The sequence below is a fragment of the Lemur catta genome, chromosome 3 (assembly GCF_020740605.2).
Source record: "Lemur catta isolate mLemCat1 chromosome 3, mLemCat1.pri, whole genome shotgun sequence".
Classification (NCBI taxonomy): domain Eukaryota; kingdom Metazoa; phylum Chordata; class Mammalia; order Primates; family Lemuridae; genus Lemur; species Lemur catta.
Window position 1 is genome coordinate 90,731,175 of NC_059130.1, and position 22,324 is coordinate 90,753,498.

The following is a 22,324-nucleotide window of genomic DNA, read 5'->3' on the forward strand; positions in this document are numbered from 1 at the left end:
ATGTTTTCAATATATTGCAAGCTATGTAATATCAAGCCAAATTATGAATTTTGACCCCATTTCATAAACATGGATTCCTCATATCTACTCTCATAGTCACCAACATGGAAGGAACAATTTGAATTACTGAAATAGAGGTGAGTGATAAACAGTATGTCCATTCCAGTTGAAACTATGTTCACTCTCTAATTCTTATTATCTATTATTCAGTGCGTTATTTTGTTATACACACACCCTGAGGCCAAAACCATGAAAAGAAGCCAAATTAAATAGGCAAGAAAAATGTCTTATTCCCAGCTTGCAATTCTATCTTTCTTTTTGTTGGAATAAAAGAGACTGCCAAAAATAAATAAATAAATAAGGTGAAGAGAAGGGAGAGAGGGGCATGTCAAAAAGACACAAGAGCCAATCTGAATGAGCCCCCAGTGGCCATTGCTGGAATAACAAAAAGCAGTAGTATTGGATTATGATCCAAAGAATACAATAAATATCCAGGAGTCCATACTGATGTAAATGAAACAATGAATAACTAAGAGTGAGAATGGACAAATCTTCGTTACAGAATTTTAAATAATAATTGTGAATATTGTGCCCCCTCCAGCAGGTGGCGCTCAATTTCTGTCCCTTGGAATGAGCCTGGACTTAGTGACTTGGTTCTAATGAGTAGTGCATGGAAAGGAAATCTGGTAGACATCATCTTAAAGTGATCAAGGTTAACATCGCTACTGATAACTTATGTTGATATCATATTTCCCTTGGTACCATGTAAAGGACACTTATCTGGCTTTAGGGTATTGATCCCTAAAAGCCATAACCTTAGTCCAAGCATGAGGAAACATTATACAAGGCCAAATTGAAGGACTTTCTCCAAAATACCTGACAAGTACTGTAGTAAATTGTTAAGGTCTTGAGTGTTAAGGAAGGACTGAGAAACTTGTCACAAACTGGAGGACAAATGATGACCAAAAGCAACATGGTACTCTGTATTGGATCCTAGAACAGAAAAAGTACATTATTGAAAAGACTGGTGAAATCTAAATAAATTTCACATTTTATGTAACAGTATTGTGCCAGTGTTAATTGCTTAGTTTTGTCACATATACTGTGGCTATATATTAACATTGAGAGAACCTCAGGGAAGGGTGAAGTCTGTGTACAGGAGCTCTCTACACTATTTTTGCAAGTTTTCTGTAAATATAAATATTCCAAAATAGTTATAAAACTATTGAGTTCTTAATTTTAGCCCTTTGAACTTTTAACTAAGAGTTGGTATGATTCTAGGCCCCTTCACTCTCAGTGTGTAATTCTTACCTTGAGACAAGACAGCATAAAACTCTCTTGGAGGCTTTCTGCAGAGCTTTTTGTCCCCTCACTCTGCATAGTTTCAGACATTCTGCAAGTGTCTTAAGGAAACAATCAGGTCAGTTTTACACCATAGTGTCTCACTGGATTTTGGCTTCTCGGATCTTTAGTTTGGTTCATCTAGCTTAGTGACACTGCCCAAACCCTGCCAGTTTCTTTGTCCTCCAGCAGTGAACCTGTGGTTGAGCGAAGCATGGATTCTTGACATTTTGTTCTGTGCTCAGAATCCACAAATGCCCCCAGGAATAAATCAGCTGTAGAACATTAGCTCACCTCTCTGTGGTGTCTCCTCTCAGGAATCTTGGTTATCACTAATACTGTTGTTTAAGCAGCTTTCTAATGCCTTCAAACAGCAAACTGCTTCCTATTCAGAAGTGGAACACTTCCACATCACTTTTTAAAATTACTTTAAATTTATGTTTGCCCCAGCTTGACTTTCTTGAATAGAAGATAGTACTATTGCTCATGTTGGCTTACACTGGGCAATAATCTCAATATCTTAAAATGTTTTACATTAAGAGCAACCTGAGCACAAACACTTATTCATGTTTTTCTGCCTATGTTCAATCTTATTTATTGACAATTTTCACCCATTATCTGCATGGTCTGTACCTGGCACTGTGCAAAACAGTAGGGATATTTTCATTTCCTCCTCCCTGCCTACCCTTCCCTGCCTCTATTAACCACTATTCTACTCTCTATTTCTATGAGATCAACTTTCTTAGCTTCCACATATGAGTGATAAAATGCAATATTTATCTTTCTGCGCCTGTTTTATTTCACTTAGCATAATGTCCTCTAGCTATCCATGTAGCCAAAAATGACAGAATTTTGTTCTTTTTATGGCCAAATAATATTTCACTGTGTATATATACCACATTTTCTTTATCCATTCATCTATTGATAGACATTTAGGTTGGTTCCACATCTTGGCCATTGTGAATACTGCTGCAAGAAACATGAGAGTGCAAATATCTCTTCAACATACTGATTTCCTTTCTTTTGGATACATACATATTAGTGGGATTTCTGGATCATATTGTAGTTCTATTTTTAGTTTTCTGATGAACCTTCATACTATTTTCCATAATGGCTGTACTAATTTACTTTCCCACCAATGATGTATAAGTGTTTCCCTTTCTTAGCATGGCTACATAGTAGAGCCACAGGTAACCAAAGCCACCTTAACTTCAGTAGCTCATTGCAGTTGCCACATGTATTGTAGGGAAGGTGATTGGGATAGCAATGCAAAAAGCTGCTCAAGTGAGAGTGACCAGGCTTGTTCTGGATCCTTATTTATTAAAGTGTTTTAGTAAGTGAAAAACCTACTTTACTCACCATGCCCTTCTGCAGTACACAGTGGGAATATTGTGCTTCTCAAAGCTTTACCTGTTCACATATGAAACATGTGAAACATGAACCAGCTGAGATCATTTTCAAAGTTGGAAAAGTCATAGATCCAGTGACAGGAAAACTATGTGCAGGAACTACCTACCTAGACAGTCCAGTCAGTTTGGAAACCCCCACCTAGCGAAAAATCTGGAAGAACTCAGTATCTCTTCAGCATAGTGAAGAAGAATTGAAAGAAGGAGCCAAAGGGAAATATTTACAAGTTTGCTGTCTGGAAAAAGAAATTTTTCTAAGTTTCATCACACTGTCTAATTTCTCATGGTATTTATGAAATAGCTAAAATTAAATGAAATTAAGGGCTTATAATTTTTCATACAGGCTTATAATCATGTTTCAAATTTTCTTTTCAGTGAAGATACTTTCATGTTACATTAAGTGTGCCTAGCAATCTACTGCATTATTTTGTAAACTCATGGTTTTAGAAGGTATATATATTTTTTCATTCAAAGGAATCTTGAATTTATCTTAGAACCTTTATTTTGGGAGAAGAAAACCTTTTAATATGAACAAATAAGACCACATTAAGTGAATATTTTTAGTGATATATATTCAAAATAAATTTAAAATTTTTTCTCTAATTTTACCAATTCCAAATGGAAATATTGAACAACCTGTGGTCAGACTTTTTTCAGATAAAGCTGTGTTAATAAGAATGCTGACATGTAGGAAATAAAATTTAAAAATTCTGTCACTTTTCTTATACCCTAGGCTAGATTAAATAGGCATGCATTCTTAAAATCTGACACATTAAGTTGTAGGATTTCTCACATGTGCATTTGTTGCTATTCATTAATAAACTGTGATAACTTAGATTTTGATCCGAGGACACATTGAGCTATATATTTCAGTTTTCTGGCACCTGGAAAGAGACTTGGAGCATATTTTAACCTCACCTAATATGTGTATTGTGTAAGCACAGGGTTTCAACAGTGACCCCAGGCATTGCCCACCTTATCAGGACTCACAGTCTAGTGGGGAAAGTGTGTACAAGTGCCTCATGGCACACAGGACCACGTGGGCAGAGGAGAGATGAGGATAACTTCCCAGGAGAGATGAGATGGTGCTAGAACAGAATGTTAAAGGAAAAGTCTCTGGGCTAATAGATGAGGAGTGTAGAAATGGCATTCCAGGCAGAATGAAGGGCGTGCAAAGTCCTCAAAGTGTGAGATAAAGCATAACCAGGGGTTCTAGAAGCAGGTGGGGATTGCTGGGCCTTTTTTTTTTTTTTTTTTTTTTGAGACAGGATCTCACTCTTTCACCCAGTTTAGAATGCAGTGGCACTATCATAGCTCACTGCAACCTAAACCTCCCAGGCTCAAATGATCCTCCTGCCTCAGCCTCCCAAGTAGCTAAAACTACAGGTGCACACCACCATGCCCAGCTAATGTTTTAAATTAATTTTTGTAGAGATGGGGTCACACTATGTTGGCCAGGCTGGTCTCAATTTCCTGGTCTCAAGCTATCCTTGCTGGGACATTTTGAACAGGGGTGGAACTCAGAAAGAAAGAAGTGAAAGTTACTCTGTAAGCAATAATATATTATTTAAAGTTTTAAGGAGAATGATAGATTTGCATTTCAATAAAATAAATAGCATCATTGTAGAGAATGGACTAGAAGAGGAAAGATTAGAGGTGGGAAGACCAGTTCAAAGACTGGTCTTCAGACCTAAACTGTGTTGCACAGGGAAGAGAATAGATTGGATAACCGATGTTCCAAAGAAGTGGTACCAGGGTAGGTGAATGAAAGGGAAGCATCTTTGAGTGTCTAGGTCTCTGGCAGGTGGGGCTTTGTGCTACCAGTTATCCTGGAAAGGCTCGTGCAGAGCATCTTAGAGGCATCTATAAATGGTGCTTCCAGCAGATGATGACACCTGTGCCACCAGCTCTGGGACAGAGTCTGAGCCATCTGTAACATATTTTAAAGGTTTACATATACTCTGTAAGGGATTGTTTTTTAAAAAAATTAGTTTCGTTTTCTCTGCATACTTGCTAGCATTTGTTATATTTTGTCTTTGTGATAATAGCCATTCTAACTGTGGAGAGTTGATGTCTTATTGTGGTTTTGATTTGCATTTCTCTGATGATTAGTGATTTTGAGCACTTTTTCATTTACCCATGGGCCATTTATATGTTTTCTTTTGAGAAATGACTGTTCAGCTCCTTTGCCCATTTTTTAATCAGGTTATTTATTTATTTATTTATTTATTTGCTGTTGAGTTGAGTTCCTTGTATATTCTGGATGTTAATTCCTTGCCAGATGAATAGTTTGCAAATATGTTCTCCTATTCTATGTGTTGTCTCTTCCCTGTGTTGACTGTTTCCTTTGCTGTGCAGAAGCTTTTTAGTTTAATGTAATTGCATTTGACTATTTTTGCTTTTCAAGCCTTTTCTATAAAATGTTTGCCTAGACTAATGTCTTGAAGTATTACTCCTGTTTTCTTACAGTAGTTTTATAGTCTTGGGTATTGTATTTAAGTCTTTTATCTATTTTGAATTCATTTTTGTATATGGTGATAGATCAGTGTCTAATTTCATTTTTTTGCATTTGGATATCGTTTTTCCCAGCACCATTTATTGAATAGACTGTCTCTCCCCCAATGAATGTTCTTAGTGATTTTGACTAGAATCAGTTGGATGTAAATACACGGTTTTATTTCTGGCCTCTATATTCTGTTTCATTGGTCTATGTGTCTGTTTTTATGACAGTACCATGCTGTTTTCTTCACTATAGCTTTGTGGTGTATTTTGAAGTCAGGTAGTGTGATATGTGCAGCTTTGTTCTTTTTGCTTAGATTTGGCCATTCAGGGTCTATTGTGGTTCCGTATGAATTGTAGGATTGTTTTTTCTATTTTTATAAAGAATGTCATTGGTATTTTGATAGGGATTGTATTGAATCTGTAGATTGCTTTTGGTAGTATGGTCATTTTCACAATATTAATTCTTCCAATCCATAGACTTGAGATGTCTTTTCATTTTTGTGTCTCCTTTTCATGAGCATTTTATAATTTTCCCTTTTATAATTTTCTTTCACCTCCTTGGTTAAATTTATTCTTAAGTATTTTTGTAACTATTATAAATGGGCTTGCTCTCTTAATTTCTTTTTCTGCTAGTTCATCATTGGTGTAAGAAATGCTGTTAATTTTTGTACGTTGATTTTGTGTTCTGCAACCTTACTGAATTTATTAGGTAAGAGTTTTTTGGTGGAGCTTTTAGGATTTTCTATATATAAGATCATGCTGTCTGCATATGGACAGTTTGACTCCCTCCTTTCCAGTTTGGATGTGCCCTTTCTTTCTCTTGCTTAATTGCTCTTGTTAGGATTTCTATGTTGTACTATGTTGAATAAAAGTGGTGAAAGTGGGCATCCTACTCTTGTTCCAGATCATAGTGGAAAAACTTTCAACTTTTGCCCATTAAATATGATGTTGGCTATGGGTTTGTCATATATGGCCTTTATTGTGTAGAGGTATGTTCCTTCTGTACCTAACTTTTATCATGAAGGGACGTTAAATTTTATCAGATTTAGCACTTTTTATACATCTGTTGAGAAGACCATATGGTTTTTGTCCTTCATTTGGTTGATGTGATATATCACATTTATTGATTTGCATATGTTCGACCATCCTTGCATCCCTGGGACAAATTCTGCTTGATCACATTGAATGATCCATTTAATGTGCTGCTGGATTTGGTTTGGTAGTATTATTTTTTTCCTGAGGATTTTTCCTTCTATGTTCATAAGGAATATTGGCCTGCAGTTTTCTTTTTTTGTTGTATCTGGTTTTGGTGTCAGGTTAATGCTGACCTCGTAAAATGAGTTTGGAAGACTTTCCTCTGTAATTTTCCGCAAGAGTTTGAGAAGAATAGGTACTAGTTCCTTAAAGTAGAATTCAGTGGTAAAACCATCAGGCCTTGGGCTTTCCTTTGATGGGAGCCTTTTTTTTTTTTTTAGAAGATGCAATCTCATTTCACATAATTGGTCTTTCAGTTTCTCTGTTCCTTCTTGGTTTGATCTTAGTAGGTTGTAGATGTACAGAAATTTATCCATTTCCATTAGGTTTTCTAATTTGTTGGCATATAGTTCAAAATGATCTCTAATGATCCTTTCTTTGTATTTTTGTGGTATCAGTTTTAATATCTTTTTTGTTTCTGATCTTATTTATTAGATTTTTTCCTCTTTGTTTTTCTTGGTTAGTCTAGCTAATGATTTCTTGATTTTGTTTGTCTTTTAAAAAACCAACTTTTGAACCAGGCATGGTGGTGCATTCTTGTAGTCCCAGCTACTCAGGGGGCTAAGGTGGGAGGATCACTTGAGCCCCAGGAGTTTGAGGCCAGCCTGGGAAACAGCAAAACCCCATCTCTTACAAACAAAATTTTTTTAAAAAATCTTTTTATTTTGTTTATCTTTAATAATATGTTTTAGTCTCAATTTCATCTATTTTTGCTCTGATCTTTATTTCTTTCCTTCTACACATTTTGGATTTGGTATCTTCTTGCTTTTCTAGTTCCTTGAGATGCATCATTAGGTTGTTTACTTGAAATCCTTGTACTTTTTTGATGTAGGCATTTATTGCTATAAACTTTCCTCTTAATAATGCTTTTGCTCTCTCACATATGTTTTGGTATTTTGTGTTTCTATTTTTATTTATTTCAAACAATTTTTAAATTTTCTTCTTAATTTCTTCATTGACCCATTGGTTGTTTAAGAGCAAGTTGTTTAATTTCCGTTATGGAAATTCTCTTATATGCAAACTTGACGCTTTTCTCTTGCTGCTTTTAGAATTCTCTCTTTGTCTTTAACTTTTGAACAATTTGGCTAGGATGTGCTTTGGGAGGGAGTGTTTTTGGTTAAATCTATTGAGGGATCTTTGAGCTTCCTAGATCTGGATGTCCATATTCCTCCAGACTTTGGAACTTTTTAGCTATTATTTCCTTAAATAGGTTTTCTATGCCTTTTTCTTTCTCTTCCTCTCCTGGAACTGCTATAATGTGAAAACGTGTTCACTTAATCTTGTCCCATTATGTTTTGTAGGTTTTCTTCAATCTTTTTCATTTGTATTTTTTTTTCCTGTGACTGGGTAATTTCAAATTCTCTATCTTTAAGTTCAGAGATTATTTTTCCCAGTTGATTAAGTCTGCTGTTGATTAAGTCTGCTTTTATTTCATTCACTGAATTCTCCAGCTGCAGGATTTTTGTTTGGTTCCCTGGCCTTGATTTCTTTTTCAGGAACTCCTGTTATATATATATATATGCTGTATCTTATTTGCACCATAATACATATTTTCTATCCTCTTTCAAATTCTTTTCATGTCCTTATTTCTCTTAAAGTAAAAATATTTTTCTTCTTTTCATCATTTTCTGTTATGGCATTATCTATTGCAATTTTTCATTCACTTTTATGTTTATTATAGTTTTCTCAAGTTATTTTTCTTTAATTTCTAATTTTTCTGATTTTTATTAATATTTTATTTTTAAATTTTTCTGATTTCTTAAAATATATCATTTTTAAGGACTTTCAGGTTTTTTCTTTTAGTTATAGAACATAATAGGTCTCTTAGGCTTAGCTTATTACATTTCCACCTAGGAAGTTTCTGAAATTAGTCATGTGTTTGCATCCTTACTAGTCTCTGTTTTTGTGACACCAGCTTTACATAAGTACCAAGATGTCTGTAGGTTTCTCTGTCCACCAGCACCAGCTCTGTGACTGGGATCAGCTTCTACTGATCTCAGAAGTCAAATGTCCTCAGGATAAATGTTTGCTTGCAAATGATCACATGTCAATTCACCACTGCTTTCCAGGGTTTTCAGCTCTCTCACCTGCTGTGCTGTCAAAGTCTTTCTTTCTGATAGGTTTTTGTCTTTTAAGTACCATATGATTATATGACATGGTTCCTTTTGCTTTTCAGACATGTTTTAGGTTAACTTGGTTGACCCCAACCTGGCACAGTTTCAGAATTTAGCAAATATGTTTACAAGGACCTTCTATGTATTTAAGGCCCTTCTGGTCTTCAGTTTTATTGTCTCTCTAGCCTGGTGTGATTCAGAAAAATATCCTGCATGTTTCTCCATTCTCAAAAATAGCATTTGCTTCTGTTGCCAAGACCAAATTTTTTAGCCTAGCTAGTCCTATATTGTAAAGTGTCTCCTGTTTAAAAACAGTTATATTGTCAACACTCAAGTATTGACAATACTTGTTGACAATGTTGACAACATTACTTCTAGGGTTTTGCTTCTTGTTTTTTCAGGGTCTCTTGCTGTAGTAGATTATCTGTTAAGCACCATGAGACTGTAGGAAGATGCACTGTGCTTTTCAGACATTTTTGGCATAGATTTATGCCCTCCAATCCCATGCAGCTTCATAAGTCAATAAATACCATGATTGCAAAACTGGCTATGTATCTGAGGCCTCATAAAACTCAAGTTTTGTCACTCTGCCCCTATAGAAGCATAAAAAGCTTTGGTTGTTTCTGTGTCCCAGCAATGACCCTTGTTCACATAATAGCCCTGGTTCTCAGCCTCTAGTCTGTGCTCAGAATCTGCAAATGCTTTAAGGAAAAAGGGAGGTGGAGATCATCAGTCTACCTTTGAAAGATTCACCCCTCTGATATTTTAGAATCTGAGGTTTTCTGTAACTTTCTAATAGCTTTAAAAGTATAATTTATTTTTTTCAGGATTTTCTAGTTTTTAGCATTTGCTTTGGTCTGCCACGTGTGGGTTCAAAGACAAAACTTCTTTGCCCTCAGAAGATTCACTGGAAAATCAACTCATAATAAAACAGACTGATAAGAGAAAAATTATCAAATTTACTTAACGTGTATATACAAGAACCCCCAGAAAATGAATATTCAGCTCCCCAACAGGGTTCAAAAGCTTATATGCCTTTTTGGCAAAATGGGAGGGGAGAAAAGAGGAATTCTGTTGAGGGACAATAAAGGATTACTAGAGAGGATGAATAGATACTTGGGAGAATGAATGGATGGAGGGAAACATTGACTTGTAAGTGATTCCCTTTGGAAATTAAATTAACCTGAGAGACAAATAATATTTTTTAAATGGGTTGAGCCAGGTCAAGTTGCATTCTTGATCTTCTTTCCTTAAATAGCTGTTGAGATAACAGGGGAAGGAAAGACAGTTGTTCCTCTAGGTAGGTCTGGATCTCAGGCAGGTAAAGTACTTCAGTGATTTTGGTAGAGCCTATGTATGGTGGAGGGTGGGGGAGACCTTGTGGCTTTTTCTGTCAATCCAGTATGTGAAAATGCCATATTTTGGGGTAAAAATATTACTAATTTTCCTTCACATGAGTTATTCCATCTAATCTCAAAACCATTGCTATAAGTTTTCATGAGGTGATTTGTGCCACTTTTGTGTATTTGTTTTCTATTGCTGCTGTGAAAATTACCATAATTTTATTGGCTCTGTCAACCTAAGTAGATGACTGAGGCAAAAATCTCGATTATTAAGCCAAGATTTTAAGGACATGCCTGGGAAAACATGAACCACAGACAAGCTATGGCTGTTCCCAAGGGGAAGTTGGAACCTTCCACATTTTTTTTATTTTTTATTTCAGCATATTACGGGGGTACAAATATTTAGGTTACGTATATTGCCCTTGCCTCACCTGAGTCAGAGCTTCAAGCATGTCCATCCCCCAGACAGTGCGCACTACACCCATTAGGTGTGTATGTACCCATCCCCTCCTCCCCTCTCCTATCTGCCCTACATATGATGAATGTTAGTACTGTATGTGCACTTAGGTGTTGGTCAGTTAAAACCAATTTGATGGTTAGTACATGTGGTGCTTATTTTTCCATTCTTGGGATACTTAGTAGAATGGGTTCCAGCTCTATCCAGGATAATACAAGAGGTGCTATATCACCATTGTTTCTTATAGCTGAGTAGTGCTCCGTGGTATACATATACCACATTTTATTAATCCACTCATGCATTGATGGGCACTTGGGTTGTTTCCACATCTTTGCAATTGTGAATTGTGCTACTATAAATATTCAAGTGCAGATATCTTTTTTGTAGAATGTCTTTTGTTCTTTTGGGTAGATGCCCAATAATAGGATTGCTGGATCAAATGGTAGATCTACTTGTAACTCTTTGAGGTATTTCCATATTACTTTCCACAGAGGTTGTACTAGTTTGCAGTTCCACCAGCAGTGTATGAGTGTTCCTGTCTGTCGAATCCATGCCAGCATTTATTGTTTGGGGACTTTTTGATAAAGGCTATTCTGAATAGAGTTGGAAACCATTCTACTAAGTGAAGTATCCCAAGAATGGAAAAACTAGCACCACATGTACTTACCATCAAATTGGTATTAACTGATCAACACTTAAGTGCACATATAGTAATAACATTCATCGGGTGTCAGGCAGATGGGAGGGGGGTGGGGGGAAGGGTATATACACACCTAATGGGTGCAGTGCGCACCGTCTGGGGGATGGACATGCTTGAAGCTCTGACTCAGGTGGAGCAAAGGCAGGCAATATATGTAACCTAAAAATTTGTACCCCCATAATATACTGAAATAAAAAAAAATTAAGAAAAATAAATGATGGTTCCCCTCACCCACACCTTACCAACCCATAAACAGCGTTCTAAGGTAATAGGGGATTATAGCTAAAAGAGCTGCAAGACACAGGCTATCTCCGAGGAAGGTGTATTTAGGGAAGACTAAAGTCAAGGGTGAAAACAAAAACAAAAACACTGGAGGAATTTTTGAAGACTTTCATACATATAGCTACAGCTAAGCATTAAACAAAGACCAATTTCTATCCAGATTAATATAAATCCTCATATTACGGGTTTATTTACCACGTTTATTCTATACGACATGTATGGTTTTCAAAAAAATTACAAGGCAAACCAAAAGGTGAGATACAACACAGTTTGAGGAGACAAAGCAAACACCACATCCAGACTCATATACAATACACACATTGGAATTATTAGCCTGGGAATTTCAAATAACTATGATTAATATGTTAAAGGCTCTAATGGAAAAAGTAGACAAAATACAAGAAGAGGTGAGTAAAGTAAGCAGAAGATGGAAATTCTAAGAAAAAATAAGAATGCAATGCTAAAAATAAAATAATAGAAGGAATAATGGAATATAATCAAATGTTTCCGGCAATCTGGAAAATTAAGCAAATGCTTCAGGAAGGAAAGCAGCTGGATGTTAGTAAGGACAGTAAATTTTGTGGCATATTTAACTTGCCCTAATCCCATCTCCTACTGTCTAGCTTCATAGTAGTATTGAAAACCAACAGCCTGCAATTTCAGTGAAAGCCAACATCCTGGTAGCCACTATAAGGGAAAAAATAAAGTTGGGATTTCTTAAAAGACCATTCCCGGAAAAAAAAAAAAAAAAAAAAGGCCATTCCCAGAGAATTGTCATTATTTGACCAGTCTGGAGATTGCCTGGAAGACTCCACATACAATGTTGTCTTTATTTGATGTGAGTCAGAGGTTTCCCAGCGCACAGTCTTTGCCCTGGGGGGCATCTTTTGAACACAATTACAGGCAATTGTTTAACTTCATAGCAGTCTGAGGTGGTAGATAGCAATTGGGATAAACAATAGACTAATCAAAAAGCTTAAAAGGAAAATCTGAGTATGTCCTAGGGGCTTTGAAAAGCTACCACTTATTCCTGGGATTTTAGAAGACAACTCATATTTGTAGGACTAAGCATCTGCCCAAGGCTGTTTACGTGGTCAGTAAAGACCAGAAGGCCCTCAGCTTTTAATTCTACCTGACCTTCAGGCTCTGGACAAACAAGAAGTTAAGGCTTAGGCTGAGTGTTGTAAGTGTACCCCCAAAACACACAGCCTCTCAGCAAACACTGGGATACTTACTGGTTCTAAGAGTTTGCAGAAATATCTGTCTAATCATTACTTAACTACTCAGCTAAAAGAATAAGGATATCAGGAGCCACCCACAGAAAAGAATATAGGCTTTACAGAATTAGTTCAAAAAATTACTAAACTAATAACTATAATAAGCAACAATAACAAATAGTGGAAGTGGAGGGAAAAAAAGCTAATAGAAACTGTCTGAGGAACCTAGACATTGGATTCATTAGACAAAAAGACCTTAAATGAGTTATATTAAATATATTCAAAGAACCAAAAAAAATTGTGTCTAAAGAAATAAAGTATGAGAGTTATGTCTCACCGAATAGAAAATATTAATTAAAAAAAGATATGTTACTTTTTAAAAGAACCAAATAGAAATTCTGGAGTTGAAAACTAATCAAGAAAGGAAAAGATTTGCAAATGAAAAACTCCAGAAATGAAAAATACTTTAGAAGGACTCATTAGCACATTTGAGCAGACAGAAGAAAATATTAGTAAACTGGAGGGAGGACAGGTCAAATGAGATAATCCCTTATGAGGAACAGGCGGAAATAAGTATAAAGATAATTAACAGATACTCAGGAATTTGTGGGACACTATTAAGCATGCCAACATACCTGTAATGAGAATTCCAGAAGGAAGAGAAAGGGACAGAAGGAATATATGGGTAAATAACCTTCAAAAAGTTCCAAAATCTGAAGAAAACTCTTAATCATTCAAGAAGTTCAATAAACTCCAAGTAGGATAAACTCAAAGTGATCCACATTTAAGATATATCATAAACTGTAAGTCAAAAGCCAAAGACAAAAAGTAAAAGCAGCAAGGGAGAAGGGATTTATCACATACACAGATTCCTCAATAAGATTTAAAACTGATTTCTCATCAGACACTAAGTTCAGAAGGTAGTGGGATGACATTCAAAGTGCTGAAAAGAACTGTTAACCATGAATAATGAGCAAAAGTATCTTTCAGAAATATCAAAGAAATTAACATTCTCAGACAGACAAAACCAGGACATTTATCACTAGCAGATCTGCACTACAAAAGATACTAAAAGGAGTCCTGAAGGCTGAAATGAAAGGATGCTAGACAGCAGCTCAAATTCACACGAAGAGAAAAAGAGCAATGATAAAGGTAACTAGGTAAATACAGAAGATAGTCCGAATGTATTTTTTGCCAGTAGCTCTTTATTTGTCCTGATTTAAAAGATGACTGCACAAAACAATAATTATAAATCTATGTTGATGAAAAAATAATATATAAAGATATGATTTATATGAAAATAACAATATAAAGAAAAGGGGTAGGCCGGGCGTGGTGGCTCATGCCTGTAATCCTAGCACTCTGGGAGGCCGAGGCGGGTGGATCCTTCAAGGTCAGGAGTTTGAGACCAGCCTGAGCAAGAGCGAGACCCCATCTCTACTAAAAATAGAAAGAAATTATCTGGCCAACTAAAATATATATAGAAAAAATTAGCCGAGCATGGTGGCACATGCCTGTAGTCTCAGCTACCTGGGAGGCTGAGGCAGTAGGATCGCTGAAGCCCAGGAGTTTGAGGTTGCTGTGAGCTAGGCTGATGCCATGGCTCTCATTCTAGCCTGGGCAACAAAGCAAGACTCTGTCTCAAAAAAAAAAAAAAAAGGGTGGGACTGTATTCTATGAAATTAAGTGTTAATCTAAATCAGATTCTCATATATTAAGATTTATTTGTAATCTCCATGGAAACTACTAAGAAAATATCTCAAAAACATAGTCCATAGGCAATTAAAAATGTATTCTAGGCTGGGCACAGTGGCTCACACCTGTAATCATAGCACTCTGGGAGGCTGAGGCAGGCAGATCGTTTGAGTTCAGGAGTTCGAGACCAGCCTGAGCAAGAGAGAGACCCCATCTCTAATAAAAAAAATAGAAAGAAATTAGCTGGACAACTAAAAATATATATAGAAAAAATTAGCTGGGCATGGTGGCTCATGCCTATAGTCCCAGCTACTCCGGAGGCTGAGGCAGGAGGATCGCTTGAGCCCAGGAGTTTGAGGTTGCTGTGAGCTAGGCTAACGCCACAGCACTCTAGCCCTGGGAACAGAGTGAGACTCTGTCTCAAAAAAAAAAAAAATGTATTCTAGAAAATCTCTAACACAAAAGAAGGAAGCAATGGAGAAATACAGAAACAAAAAAGACATACAGAAAATAAATAGCAAAATGGAAGATATAAATTTTACCTCGTAGGTAATTGCATAAAATTTAAATGCATTAAACACTGCAATTAAGAGGCTGAGTTTGGGAGAATAGATGAAAAACATGATCCAACTATATTTTGTCTACAAGAAACATTTTAGATTCAAAGGCACAGATAAGTTGAAAATAAAAAGAAAGAAAAAGATATACCATTCAAACAGTAAGCATAAGAGAGCTGGAATGGCTAAACATATATCAGACAAAATAAACTTTAAGAGAAATTTTTGTTAATAGAGACAAAGAAAAATGTTTTATAATGACAAGAGTGTGAAGCCAGCAGGAAAATATGATCATTATGCACCTAAAAAGAGACTCTAAAAATATAAGAAACAAAAACTGACAGAAGGAAGAAATACACAGTACAACATAATAAGTTGGAGACTTCAATGTCCCCCATTCAACAATGGACAGAACAGACAGAACAACAATAAGGAAATATCTGATTTCCAGATATGCCTCATTGTATTATTTAAAATCTCCAAATTTCAGGAAAAAATTGCAAGACATACAGCAAAGCAAGAAAGACCAATACACAGTTAATAGCTTATAATAAGGTATAATGTTTCTTGCCTCCTTGCTTTTATATAATTTTACCTTTGAAAAAATAATCTATGCAAGAACTCTTAGAGATCTGTATGTGTGTAGAGTATATATACACACACACACAAAATATCAGAAATTTTAGTCTTAAAATTTGAAGGCAGAAACCATGAAGGTAATCTAGTACTTTTTGTTTCTTGGAACAGAGTTGTCCTCTATTATATTCTTGATCTAGAGGGGCATCAGTATTCTACATGAATAGTTTTAGTGATTACATTCTTTCTCCCTCTAAGATAGCCATTCTATTTATTTTCTTCGTTTTCCATGTCTTTCACACCCATACAGGCAGTTACATTTTCTGTGATCCACTTCATTGACTTATCAGAATAGATAAAAATAAGCAACATCCAGAGATATGCTATTCAAGAAAAAGATCTCATAATAAAGAAAGGTTGAAAATAAAAGGAAAAATACATGCCATCAAAGTACTAAGGAAAAAAAAAAGCTATTGTAGCTATATTTATTAATAGCAGATCAAAAAAAGTTAGGGAGAAGAAAGCAGTTACAGAAATAGATGGAGTTATTTCATAATGATAAAATGTAGAAACTATAACAATTCTAAATTTGTATGTACGTTTTTTGTGATTTTTTTCAGCTTGCCCTATTATTGCTCACAGTTTTTTACTGAATATTCTCTTCCCAGTTTCATGCTGTCAGCAAATTTTTAAAATCATTTTTCTTCATAATCTCTGTTCAGCTGATTTCTTACAGTGAATGGACTCATTAATACTAATCCTTATCTCTGCTTACTGGTTCCTTTTGTTGTCAGTTCTCTTTATTTCTGTTTTCATTTGACTAAAGGAACAAGGGTATTAGCTAGTAGAAAAGATATTTGACATTAAATTATATAAGATTACCATACATATGAACTTAATGTGAATGATATAGTTTACAAAGCTATCTCTTCAGAATTCTATTTCCTATGTTCTTGTATGTGTTTATTAGAAATTAAGAGCAGACTGCCCATACAAGCAAGGGTAGTCATATATTTTCATTCTAATTACCACACTTTACATTTTTGCCTTTTCTGGCTTGTTATTGCATTTTGGCTTATGATTAATAATTCTAAGTCATTTCCTTTGTAAGTCATAGGTGTATGTTAGAATGCTTGTATCTACATAGTTTTCTCAAATACTTAAGCCTTAGAATGCAGGTACAATCTTTTTAGTGTTCATATAAAAATGCATCATAAGATATTATTAATTTACATATCTTGACACAAGATCCATTCCCATTCATTCATTGATTCAAGAAGCATCTACTGTATGCCTCATCTTTGATAAGCAGTATCAGCAAAACTATAATCAAACTGTGCAGTTTATTGAAAAGGATAATGAAGTCTCACTTACCCTTTTGTTTCTTACCAAAGACATACTAACATTTAATTCAATTTCTTATAATGGGGAAGGGGAAAAGCAATTTCCAAAAAAAATAAGCATCATTTTGGGGGCAGTGAGAAAATGAATTAATGGAAATCTTTTAAATTTTTCAGGATGAGAGAGACCTAGAGAAAGATGATGAACTGGAGCTGAAAAGAAGTCTTTTATACAGAGACTCTGCCTATGATAGTGACCCCGAGTATAGGTATGAACTTGGTTAATGCTGTGTATAGAGATTGTTCTCCTAGTTAGTATAAAAATAACCTGTTTTCTGATCTGCTGATTTGTGGGAAATTTAAACCCAAAAGTATAATTAATAATTGTTTTTATTTTTAAGTATATTAATTCTCATGAAAATATTTTAACATGTTTGTATTACTAAATTTTTCAGTGAAAACAAATATAGTCAGTTAATGGTGATACCTTTTAGCCTACTTAAGATTTATTTGGCTGCCACGAAAACATATTTCAAGTTGTATTTATTTATTCTAATCTAAAAAAAAGTTTCCATAATTTTAGACTATGAGGCAACCTTTTTTAATAATATAGGAGCAAATTTTATATTCTTCTAGCCTAAAATCTGAGGAATTTTAATAATAATAAAACTTTTGCAAGTTTATACCAGCAAATCCCATGAAGACTTGAAAGTTGTGTGTCAGTTGCCATAAAATGCAGTGTTAAAAATGGTAAATTTGGGATTTATACATTCAAAGTTTCCTGAATCCTTGGATGCTATGCCACTGATTACTATTAATATATGTCTTTAACCTTCCTGAGATTCCTGAGAAAGAAATATAAGAAGAAAGCTCCAAATAATGGAGTATGTTTTATTTCTAAATGTGGTTTCACACTCAAATCTCTAGTCTTTACTCTGATGAAGTAGCCTAGACCATCTGTGAACCTGTGAGGACTTTTCCTTTTGCCCCTTACACAGAGTATAAGCGTGTGTGTGACCTTGTTTCCCAAAGTTACCGCCCCCTAAGCAAGAGGCAATCTGGGCCTCTCATTAAGGTAAGTGGCATATTATAGATGGATTTGAAGGAGAAGCAATACAAAGAAGAAAGGAAGATTCAGAGAATATATATCTTGGGGAAGAAGATATTCTACCCTTTGTTATTCTTCCTTAAAGCTGTATTCCCTAGATTGTTACATGGCTTAGCATCCCAATTTCGAGTGCTTAACCCATATAATTAATTCTTCTTAGGGGTGCTTAATCCATATAATAAATTCTAATTTTGCCAAGAAGTGAGTAGGGTTTATATAGGAAAGGGTTTGATTTTTAAACTTTTATATGTATCACTCTCATATACTGAGAGATTACAATATTCTCTTTCTGTGCCTGGGTTATTTCACTTAACATAATATCCTCCAGTTCCATCTATGTTGCTGTAAATGACAGTACTTCATTATAGCTGAATAATATTTTTTATGGCTAAATAATACTCCATTGTGTACATATACCAAGCACATTTTCATTATTCATTCATCCATTGATGGACACTTAGGTTGATTCTGTATCTTGGCTATTGTGAATAGTACTGCAATAAATATGGGAGTGCAAATATAGTTCAGTGTGCTGATTTCCTTTCATTTGAATATATATCCAACAGTGAGATTTGTAGTTTTTTGAGGAAGGTCCATACTGTTTTTCATAGTGGCTGTAGTAATTTACATTCCCACCAGTAGTGTACAAGCATTTTCCTTCTCTGCATCCTCTCTAGCATCTGTTATTTTTTTGTCTTTTTCATAAAAGCCATTTAAACTGCTGTGAGATGATTATCTCAATGTGGCTTTGATTTGCATTTCTTTGCTAATTAGTGATGTTAAGCATTTTTGTATATACCTATTGGCCATTTGTATGTTTTCTTTTGAGAAATGTCTATTTAGATCTTTAGCCCATTGTTAAGTTGAATTAATTTGGTTTTTTGCTATTGGGTTTTTTAAGCCCCTTATATATTCTGATATTAACCCCTTGTCAGTTGAATAGTTTGTAAATATTTTCTCTCATGCTGTAGATTATCTCTTCACTTTGTTGATTGTTTCCTTTGCTGTGCAGAAGCTTTTAATACTTGATATGATCCCATTTGTTCATTTTTGCTTTGGTTGCCTATGTTTTTAAGGTCTTACTCAAGAAATCTTTGGCCGAACCAATGTCCTACAGCATTTCCTCAATGCTTTCCTCTATTAATTTCATAGTTCAGATCTTACATTTAAGTCTTTAATCCATTTTGATTTGATTTTTATATATGGTGAGAGACAGGGATTATTTTCATTCTTCTGCATATGGATATCCAGTTTTCTCGGCACAGTTGTTAAAGAGACTTGTCCTTTCCCCAGTGTATGTTTTTGATGCCTTTGTCAAAAATGAATTGATTGTAAATGTGTGGATTTACTTCTGTGTTCTCTATTCTCTTCCGTTGGTCTATATGTCTGTTTTTATGCCAGTACCATACTGTTTTGGTTATTATAGCTTTGTAGTATATTTTGAAGTCTGATAGTATGATACCTCCAGCTTTGTTCTTTGTGCTTAGGATAACTTTGGCTATTCAAGGTCTTTTGTGGTTTCATATAAATTTTATGATTGTCTTTTCTATTTCTGTGAAGAATGTCATTGGTATTTTAATAGAAATTGCATTGAATCTGTAGATCACTTTGGGTAATATGGACATTTTAACTATTCATTCTTCAAATCTATGAACATGGGATTTTTTTCCATTTTTGTATGTTCTCTTTAATTTTTTTCATCAGTGTTGTATTTATTGTAGACATCTTTCACTTTTTTGGTTAAATTTATTCTTTGATCTTTTTAAAAAATAACTATTGTAACTGGGATTGCTTTCTTGATCTTTTTTTCAGTTTGTTTACTGTTGTCGTATAGAAATGATACTGATTTTTGTATGTTGATTTTGTATTCTGCAATTGGACTGAATTTGTTTATCATTTCTAACAGTTTTTCGGTGAAGTTTCTAGGATTTTCTAAGTATAAGAATATGTTGTCTGCAAACAAGGCTAATTTGACTTCTTCCTTTCCAATTTAGATGCCCTGTATTTCTTTCTCTTGCCTAATTGCTCTGGTTAGGACTTCCAGTACTATGTTCAATAAAAATGGTTAAAGTGGACACCTTGTCTTGTTCTAGATCTTAGAAGACCATCAATTTTTCTCCATTCAATAAAATGTTAGCTCTAGGTTTGTTATATAGGGCCTTTATTATTTTGGTCTATGTTCCTATTACACACTTTGATGAGGGTTTTTTAATCATAAAGGGATTTTGAATTTTATCAAATGCTTTTTCTGCATCTATTGAGATGATGTTATGGTTTTTGTCTTGATTCTGTTGGTATGATGTTTATTGATTTGTGTATGTTGAAACATCCTCTAATCCTGGAATGGATACCACTTGCTTATGGTGAATGATCTTTTTAATGTGTTGTTGAATTTGATTTGCTAGTATTTTGTTGAGGATTTCTGCATATGTCCGTCAGGGACATTGGCCTATAGTTTTCTTTTGTTGTATTTTTGTCTGGTTTTGGTCTCTGGGTAATGCTGGCTTCATGGAATGAATATTCCTTGTGTTCAACTTTTGGGAATAGTTTGAGTATAATTGGTACTAGTTCTTCTTTAAATGCTTGATAGAATTCAGCGGTAAAGCCATCGGGTCCTGGGCTTTTCTTTGATAAGAGACTTTTTATTACTGTTTTGAATCTTGTTACTTATTTGTGTAAGTTTTCTATTTCTTCATTGTTCAGTCTTGGCAGGTTGTATGTGTCGAGGAACAAACTTCATAATCTCTAACAGGCCTGAGAGGTCTAATCTGTAACAAATATTGTATTTATTGAAGTAGGTCAATTATTTTATTTAAAAAAATAAATTCAGTCTTTGGAGGAGTTAACATTTGTGATAAATGATATATTAAGTCCATAACTTAATGTTCATGATAGTAAATTTCGGTATTATAAGAAAAGTACTATCAACACTTCAGAAAGAGTTTCCTTTTCTTCTCAATTCTCAGCACAGCTAGCCCTAGTCCTGCTCTATTTCATTAGCTTCCCATCTGCTTTCTCTCACTCACATGTTCTCTCTCTTTCTCTCTCTCTTACGCTTACCCTTTTTTTCTTCAAGACCCCCAAAAGTACAGTGGATCCCTGTCACTTCAAATTCAGCCTCTTCTGTCTTGTTTCCATTTTTCTATGAATGGTTTATATTCAGCCTAATTTTCTATTCCTCCTTGAGGACAGTAGCAACATGACATAGCAGAGAGGGCCTTAGAGTGACAGACATGGTCTCCTTTCCTATTCTGCCACTTACTATTTAATAGCTGAGTAATCTTAGGCAATCATTTAACTTCACTGAGTCTTAATTTCCACATGTACCAACTTCTAAGGGCTGCGAGATTTATTGACAAATATATAAAGTGCCTAATTCAGTTATCTCATATTCAATAACTTTTTATGCTTATAGTCCAAGGTAAGCATTGTACTATACACTTTACATATATTCTCTTTAATTTTTAAAACAATTCTGGAAAAATGTAATTACAGAAGGTGAGCCTCTGGACAGTTAAATAAATTCCCAAAGTCCCACAGCTTATAAAGGACTGAGCTGGGATTCAGGTCCAGATGTGCCTGACTTTTGGAGGCCATGCATTTTCGTACCAGATGGCCACATCAGATCACCTGTGCTCTGCTTTTACCGTGCTGCACCTGCCTCTGTTCTCTGAATTCCTTTTTAACTCTAACATAAAATTCTTATATTTTTGTTTTATAACAGTTTCACACAAATAGTTCTGCTTCCTGTTTTAGAGAGCCACTCTTTGAAAGCACGGGTCTTATTGTATTTTATTTTAGCCCCTATAGAGTATCAAATACCCATGCAGTACTTAATAAATATTGGATTTATGTAGTAGTACCTCTAATTTAGTTTCACTGTTGTTTTAAACCTTTTATATCCTTTTTTATAGCTCATTTCAGCGGCCACATGGCACTCTCCATTTGGATGATGGCGAATACTGGTCCAACAGGGCAGCCTCTTGTAAGGGAAAATCCCACCGACCCATGTTTGAGAACAGCATGGACAAGATGTACAGGAACTTATATAAAAAGGCCTGTAGTTCTGTTTCTCATACACAGGAAAGCTTCTGAGACCATCCACCATAAACTGTATGAGTGTCCGTGTCACCTTTTAATGAAAACGTTTGATGTGATCAATATCTGTATTCTTTTTTTTAAACAGGTGATTATAATTGAGTACAGTAGTTAGACTTGAGTAAGTTCATTACTTCAAATGGTAAATTATCATAGGCAAGTATCTTTTTATTACAGAAGAATATGCTCTTTTCCAGTGTCAAAGCTCTGTGACACCATCACAACTTCCAATCTGTGACAAGGCTATTCTGTGACACATCTCTTATCACCGTCTACAAATCCAAGAATAGGTTCTCTCTAGAAATGTTATGCCTTAATCACCTTGTAATTTTTT

At 34.9% G+C, this 22,324-nt stretch overlaps 1 protein-coding gene across 2 annotated transcripts in view; it reads left to right on the top strand.

Annotated features, from left to right (window-relative positions):
* The window catches only part of SPATA6 (spermatogenesis associated 6), a 108,537-nt gene extending 86,484 nt beyond the window's left edge, over positions 1 to 22,053 (top strand). For both annotated transcript variants that reach the window (XM_045548078.1, XM_045548080.1), the window contains exons 12-13: positions 16,962 to 17,053; positions 21,807 to 22,053. In XM_045548078.1, coding sequence (XP_045404034.1) covers positions 16,962 to 17,053; positions 21,807 to 21,987 — 273 coding nt within the window. In that variant the 3' untranslated portion in view covers positions 21,988 to 22,053. The remainder of the gene's footprint in view (positions 1 to 16,961; positions 17,054 to 21,806) is intronic.
* Positions 22,054 to 22,324: the final 271 nt, after the last annotated feature.